Source organism: Xyrauchen texanus, chromosome 20, assembly GCF_025860055.1.
Source record: "Xyrauchen texanus isolate HMW12.3.18 chromosome 20, RBS_HiC_50CHRs, whole genome shotgun sequence".
Lineage (NCBI taxonomy): Eukaryota > Metazoa > Chordata > Actinopteri > Cypriniformes > Catostomidae > Xyrauchen > Xyrauchen texanus.
The window spans coordinates 30,593,406-30,601,748 of NC_068295.1; the positions used below are offsets into that span (position 1 = coordinate 30,593,406).

Here is an 8,343-nt window from a genome sequence, read left to right on the forward strand (position 1 = left end):
ACACACTTGGCTGATTGCACAAAATGGTTAATAAATTGGGTTGCAAATGTTAAATTGCTTTGCACTTGACTCAATGGTAAATCAAGTGATCCCCATATTTGCTTAGCTCTCATTAGTCAACTGCTGGGAGTTAGTCAAGTTAGTAGAAGTGATGCTATTTTAGGTTGCATATTCAGTAATTTTAAATCATAAAGATTTACAGTTATTAATATAGCCTTAACTTTCTCAAGACAGCTCATTCCAAACTAGTGACATCCCCAGAAAACACCACCTCATTTGACCTATACGAGATGGATAAGACTAACAGTATCGTACATCAACATTTTCAGAAAAGCACACTACTTACCTATACATATCTATATAACAGAAAATCAACACATATTTACACATGATATCAGCTTCTCAGCCCATTAATGATATAGATACAGGTGGGTAATGATACAGACTAAGGGAGTGACTAATCAAGTAGACATATTTGCTTAATTGTCTGCCATTCAAAACTGACAATACCAAATACTCAGCTCAAAATTGTGCCAGTCTTTACCATTAACTTACAAAAGCTTCCTAAAGCCAGAAGCTTAATATGACTGCCACAAGTCAGTAATGAAGGAATATCAATAACTTTCATCTAGTTTTAATCATACAATTGTCATTGAGGAACATGAAGTATCACGTTAAACTGTATTAGCACATTAAACAGGGAGTTATGAACTCAAAGTCAATCATACCATAATGAAATTAATTGCTCTTGAAAAGATGAAGTACTTGTTTTTAAAATAAGGAGTTCCTTCAGATCAGGTTCACAGCGACTTTTCTTGAATCCATTACTAAGCTGGCCTGAATCAAGGGTGGGATGAACCACTTGTGGGAGGACAAAAACCTTACTGATATTCATTCTTACTAATATGAATTCTGTGATGCCTAGATAGTGAAGAAGAATGATTGAAACCTTTTCCACACTGAGAGCACCTATAGGGTTTCTCACTTTCAAGGATTGTCTGTTTCAAGATGGTAGTGTGGGGGAATCCCTTTCCTGTTGCAATTGCACTATAAGAGGGCTTCTCCTCCAAATGAACCCGTTGGTGTCTTGCAAGAGACGATGGATGATTGAACCTCTTCCCACAGTGTGCACAAGTATAGGACTTTCCATCAGAATGAGTTCTCTGATGTCTGGATAGTGATGACGAGTGATTGAAGCTCTTCTCACAATGGTTGCAGCTGTATGGTTTTTCACCTGTATGCATTCCCCTCTTCATTGGTGTATCAAACGGGAAATCCTTATCACCCTGGGCATACATCTTTGCCTCCAGGTGAACCTTGTGGTGTCTTGACAAAGAAGAGGAATGATTAAATCCCTTGTCGCATTGAGAGCACCGGTACGGCTTTCCACCCTGATGGACTAGCTGGTGCTTCTTGAGATGGCGTTTCCTAACAAAGCTCTTCCTACACTGGTTACACTTGTAGGGCTTCTCTCCAGAGTGAATTCTCTGATGTTCTCTCAATGTGGTTGCAGCTGCGAAACACTTCCCACACTGCGTACACCTGTGTGGCTTCTCACCAGTATGGGTTTTCTGGTGCTGTTTTAGATTGGAAGCCGTGGCAAAGCCTTTACCACACTGTGGGCAGGTAAACGGCTTGTCACGGGCATGCAGCTCTTGATGTTTCTTTAGATGGCGTCTGCGCACAAAACTTTTTCTGCATTGTGTGCATTTGTAGGGTTTGTCGTCAGAATGCATTTTCATGTGCTCTCGAAGAGTAATGGCAGCTGCAAAGCTTTTACCACACTCTGAACATCTGTGTGGCTTTTCAGGAGAGTGCATCAACTGGTGAGGTTTCAAGTTGAATGCATCAATGACTCCTTTGCCAACCATCTCAAGGCCAGTGGTGTAACTTTTCTCTTTCATGTGAATCCTCATGTGACTTCGCAGGCTGGCCTCAATAGCAAAGCTCTCACCACAATGGACACAAATGTAGGGGTGAGTGGCTCTATGGATTTCAAAATGGTCATGGAGATCAGTCATACTGCCAAAAATTTCCCCACACTCACTGCATTGCAGGCCATGGGCCTCATGTATAATGACACCATTTTCTGACTCCACTGTAAGCTCTCCTCCGTGGTCAGACTCCACCTTCACAATATGCTCTCCACCACCGATCTCAGTCTTCAACAGCACCTCGCCGAGCAAATGCTCTGTTTTTATTTCTGCACTGCTGAAGTACTGATGATGATCATGGTGAATTTCAGATTTTATGTAGTCATGGTCCGTCTCGGTTACAATATCCACACATGTCACAGCCCCTAAGTCACCATGAATCGCTTCCAGGTCAAGCCTTTTGTCCTCTTGAGTCATAATCTCAGTCTCTGCTCCATAATGCAAGTCACCAACTTGCGTATGGGCTATGACACACTCAGATCCCAATGTATCGAGACCTGGTGTGTCACAGTCAGTCTCTGACTCTGCCATCAGGACGCACTCCAGCCTTACAACTTCCGTCTTTCCGTTTAAGTGAAACGACGCGTTGCTCAACGAGCCCCGCGCCCTCGAAAAGAAAATTGAATGGTTTTATGTCTCAGGCCGAGTCAGGATCAGTCCTGCCTGTTGGGAGAGAACAAACCTTTAACTCAATTTAAATAATGAAAATTAGATGCTTTATCTGACAGTACAGAATTACCTTTTTACTTGATGCTTGTTAATTTATCATGTTTGAGAAACATTAAAAGAAACCTGTATAGCCTGCAAAAAAAAAATATATATATATATATATATATATATATAGATATAGATATCAGAAACAAATGCAGTCCTCTACATATATTGTGAAACAATTTATATACTGTGTGTGTGTATGTATATATATATATATATATATATATATATATATACACACACACACACACTAATTAAGTCTCTGTGGTAACATGCTCAACAAGCCACGTGATAAGATGCGCGGATTGACGGACTCAAACGTGGAGGCATCTGAGAATCGTCCACAAGGACTTAAGAGCGCATTGGGAATTCCAAATTGGGGAGAAAAAAGGAAAAGACAACAAACTACTATATGCATACTATACTTTATATAATTATCTGTAATGTAGATTGTGAAGAACAGTATTAAAAAAATATATATATATATATATATATATATATTTATCTCTTATTTGTATAAATTATGAAAGGGGTGTGAACATTAATGAGACAAAAGGGAATGCAAACTTATCTTCTCTACTTTATACTGTTTAATACACATCAGATTAATGGGTTATCAACTGTGTTCCTTTTCTTCTGCTTTCTATCTAAATTGAACAATTCTGTGATATGACATCTAAAAACAGCCATTTTGCACCTTAATGTTTCAATTTAGGAGCCAATGGCTTCTTAGTCATTTAGTCTGGAGCCCTGTAGAAAGTAAATAATTGCAACACTGAATGCATTACTAGGGACGTCCCGATACCGATATCGGAATATGGTCTGATACTGGTCTCACGTACTCATAAAAAGGCTCCACTACCAAAAACCGATACCATCAGGCATAGGAAGGTCATTCATTCAGTGCACAAATTAAATCTATGATCTGTCCTAGTGTGATTATTAACCAGCAAAGGCTGCAATTTCATTAAATAAATAAATTGTTTGCATGTTTACATGCATATGTACACATTTAGTTAATTAAATCGCTGCATTTGAGGTTTAAAATCATATTGTCACATAGCGATCATCAGCTTTTCCGGATCTGTGAAGCCGGAAACAAGCATTACTTTTTACCCTTCAAACAGCAAAGGCTGCTGTTCAATTAAATATATCTACCTTTTTCCTACGTGCCGCAATGCTTAGCAAGAAATATGGGTGTTACATCCATTGTCGTTAACACAGCTGTTGTTGCGGCATTTGTCGGTGTGGTGTTGGGATTTAGAAAGCGTGTCTGATTTTGTGATGACATGTCAATCACTATATCAGTGTTACTGAACGATAATAAACTGCAAAAAAGTCAGAAAGCACAAACAAAACCGGTGTGTTGTTTCTCCCAGATGCAGTTGAGATTTAATCTAAGCACAAACACAACATTTCAAGCAAAATCATCGGTTGTTTCATTGGAGTACCTGTGTTAGTTCAGCTTCAGATGTGTGCATGTCATCTTGTCACCCTGCATGTTCCAATCTGACAGACACACTTGGGAAGAGCCATGAAGTTATCATGCTTATGTAATTGCTTTTTCAATATTTCCGATTGGATGGTTATTTCCTTTTAACTCTGCAAGTAGGTTTAAACTTTTTTTAGACGGGTGATTGACAGGTGAGAGGTGGTACTTTGCTGCCGTCCGGGACGCTGCAGGATGGCGTTTTAAACATCAAATCCGATGTGGTTTTTGACTACCTCTGTATGCGTTTTTGTGATACAATCACAAAACACTTTGCAACCCGTTTACAACTATATTTAGCACTGACCATTTGCGATATGATCATCCAAAACGCATCTTATAAGTAGATGTAAACAGGATCTAAAATGATTGCAGCCAGAGCTAGGTAATGCTATAGAGCGACTTCCAGCAGAAGTCCCACCCACATTCGTTTCCCTAGAAAGGTGGAAAGTCTGCATTTGCCCATGCATGTTTATTTGATTAAATCGCAGCATTTGCAGTTTAAAATCACACTGCCAGGCAGTGATAGTCAGCTCTTCCGGGTACGCGTTAAAATTAAATCTTTACCAAATAAAAGCTCCATTTAAATGGACAACAGAAATATATCACTACTATATGGTTATGCAATACTCAATGTAATATTTAATAATTTTGTTATATTTAAGCAATACCTCTCATCTTTATTTGACAAAAATAACTTAAATGTTGTATTTTGAAGGATCTGTATAAAAGCAATTCATATGATAAATATAATTCAATGTAATGTTGAAAATTGCTGGTAATGGTTCTCTTATCATTTGATTAGTTTAATTAAATTCATTTTTAGACACCCTTTAACAATAAAATTGAATTAAACGGTTGAATGTGGAATTCGTATTGTTCACATGCAGATGTACTTCTGTTCATGAAAAATAATCTTCACCTTAAATTTGTAAAAAAAAAAATGCTTAATGTTAGATGAACATTATATCATGGTTTTAATTTTGAGTTACAGTTGCTGAAACCAATAAAGTCAGCAGGTCAGCTCTCTTGGTTTATATATATTAGTTTTGAAAACTGCTAAATTGCAAAACAATAAAACAGGTATCGGCGAGTACTGAAAAAGAAGTATCAGTACTCGTTCTCCATAAAATAGTATCAAGACATCCCTATGCATTACTAATAATACATGTAACAAAGAAACATGGCACTTTAACAAAATGGGCAATAGGCAAGTTAAATGTTTGGCCAAGAAGTTAAAACCTATTTTAAGTTATGAGAAAAGCAAACCAGTTAGGCTACTGCACAAACAAATCTAATATACAATATGCTTTTATGGTAAAAAGAGGTGTATGTAGAAGGACTAAACAGGGACTGAGCTGTAAACACCAGAGCATGCAAAAATAACTCGAAAATGTAGATTGATCTTGAAACAAGTCCAAAGCTAGTTAGCAAAAATGTCTAGCTAATATTGGCTAAGAGTAGCCTATGGACAGTTTATATTTGTCTAACTTATCAGGATGTGTGCATTATAGGTGTAAAGTTCACGTATTCGTTGTGATTAAACTTAGACCTTAGTGGTCAAAAGAACAACGTAAACCAACACTCGCCTATTTCAATATCCAACAGATATAATGAAATGACACCTGTGTTTACAACTTTCTCATACACACAGCTGACCTGTCAATGTTGGCTAGGTTAGCTGGCTAAATAGCTGCTAGTTAGCTTCCTTGAGCATGCATTATCAGCTAACTGTCAGGCTAACTAGCAGTTTAGCTAGTTCATAAAATATTTCACTGTCAACTGACAGTCTGCCTATAATTCCTAACATTACTTCACATTTCTGACTATCACAAACGTTCAAGTGGCCTACAGCCACGTAGAGGATGCCAGGGCAACTTCGACAACACACGTCTTTGACTGTGGGCATCTTGTGCGCGTTGGAACAGCTAACTAGCTGTAAAATGGCCGCCGCGACTAGCTTCCGCCCCTCAAGAGGCATTTAATACGCACCAAGACTATACACGACGTGAACAAATACAAATAATATGGGTCACCCTGTACATTCATCCATTTCAATACTAGCGGCTTAAACATCGCGGTTACCCCCCAAAATTACTCCGAACATAGGCCAACAGCATAAGATCATGGCTACTTAAAATCGCTAAGCATAGATGGACGTTGTTCGCAAAAGCCCGGGAAAGGCGGTCCCTTCTTATATAACAAGTAACGTGATTCGCTTTTGTGGCGTCGAAATAAACGTTAAACCACAATGTATTTAACGTATTTTGTTGATGTGCGTAATTCGGGAAGCAGTCGCTTAATTTAGCACCGACGCAGCATTGCTATAAGCTGCGCTTATCATGCTATCGTCTTAGCCTATTTCTAGCTGCGTGAAACAAACATGGCCTGTCGTCCTGCTAAGATGCCTCGCTAGCGGAACACCGCCATTGCTACAAAACACAACTGAGCTTCAAGAGGCCACAAATATTGCGCCTGATAAGCGCAGCGCGTGCGTACGTCCTGTCTGCCGTTAAACTTCTAAAACAAGCACTAAATAAAACGTGCGCTACTTATCGTGTAACATTAGGTATGAAAGAACACTGTGACAAATATAGCAGGCTAGTTAGCCAGCTAAATTGATTAGCAAGGATAATCTCAAAAACTGGACGCACGTTTATATATACACAAGCAATTTTCTTAAAAATTCCCGACCTCTTTGCCCTTTGATGGATGTTTAGTGAAATGCCCTGCTAGATGTCTCGGCGTAGTCCGCGGCCTGTAGATCTTCGTTCTCTTGTATCTGCACTGCCTAGTTGCGGGTACACACTCTCACTCCTCACTCGCGCCCTTCCTCTATTCGCCGCAGAATGGCGCCACGGATCATCTGGCGCCAACGGTGTCAGGAATTGGCTGGTTAGCAGGTCCCTGTTAGCACCTGCTGGTAGATACGGGAACTACACCATCCGATGGCAAAAAAAAAACATGTTTCTCTAGACAGACATTCAAAAGTAGCCGTTTTATGACGAAATAAAAATGCATTCCAAGAACAAATTCTGTTATAATTATTTAATTACATTATAGAACATCGTTATCCAGGGACAGATTGTTTTTGAAGGGCTCATAAAAGCGTGAAATTTATATATATTTCCCCTAAAAGATGGCAGCTTCCATTTCGCTCGCTTTCTGTGAACACTGCGCTGGCTGAGCACAGCCATAGGCCCAGGCACGGATTTAGAAAGCAGAGGTCCCTGGGCAATAAATCTATATGCTCGCGGCGACAGAGACGTCTGATGGCTCACCCTTTTTATTTTCTTTATTTTACAAAAGCACAAGGTTTTGTTGTTATTGTGAGTGTACACAAATAAATGTAGACCCTTTATAGTCTCTAATGATCTCTTACACTTATCTGTATGCCCCAAAAAGACGGAGAATTTTATGTTGTCTCCGCTGTAATGACGAAAATATCCAGCAGGAGGCGCCGGCGCGTCTGTCGACGCCAGAGGGTTAATCAGCGGAAGGTTCTAAAAATATTAAAAACAACAAAGGGATACTTCTCTGCAGTGAACTGACGGAAAAAGACGAAAGATATAGTCTACTTTTAAAATATTATGTGAAATATTACGTGAAAGTACCCTGAACTAGAGAATTATGGAGCCAGAAAAACAAAACAATTTGAATTTGAATTGTGTAAATCTGAATTATAGACTTTTGAATTTGAATTATAAGTGTGATTTTGCCACGTTTAATATTACGTTGTATTTTAAATAGGTTTGAATTATAATTTTTTAAACTCCAATCCTGGACATTTCATATTTAACCAAATTGAATTGTTTTTTTTTATGGCACAATTTTATAAATATGTATTTTCAAACAGCAAATTTAGCTTACTCTTACGCATACTTTCATACTAAATATAATTTATACCAAAACAAATACCAGAGACCGCTCCTTAGACAAATGTCTCATGTGCTGAGAATGTGCTAACGTGCTAACCATAAAAATACAAATCATAAGTTTAAGAACCACTTCATGGTCAGAATGGTGACCTTTTGAATCACGCTCACCCCAGAGAATTATTCGACCTGTAATTGGCCAAAATGCTCTGTTCGACTTTTCCGAGACCCTCTACTCTTCCCTTTGGAACACGGAAGCTTGATCTCTAACCCACTTTCTGTAGGTTTGAATTTTAGAATATTGAATTTGGTGTTCTGAATTTCTTCTTCA

At 38.7% G+C, this 8,343-nt stretch overlaps 1 protein-coding gene across 1 annotated transcript; it reads right to left on the reverse strand.

The window, feature by feature from the left end:
- Positions 1–220: 220 nt before the first annotated feature.
- Positions 221–6,986, reverse strand: LOC127661084 (zinc finger protein 501-like). Its single transcript, XM_052151645.1, has 2 exons — positions 6,832–6,986; positions 221–2,597 (listed from the first exon to the last, which is right to left on the reverse strand). Exon 2 carries the CDS (start codon positions 2,463–2,465, stop codon positions 882–884), a length of 1,584 nt encoding a protein of 527 aa, XP_052007605.1. The 5' UTR covers positions 2,466–2,597; positions 6,832–6,986; the 3' UTR covers positions 221–881.
- Between the last annotated feature and the right edge of the window lie 1,357 nt (positions 6,987–8,343).

What these genes read in the sequence shown, in the direction of transcription:
- LOC127661084 (XM_052151645.1), bottom strand. Translation starts at nt 2,465, where the DNA reads ATGGCAGAGTCAGAGACTGACTGTGACACACCAGGTCTCGATACATTG.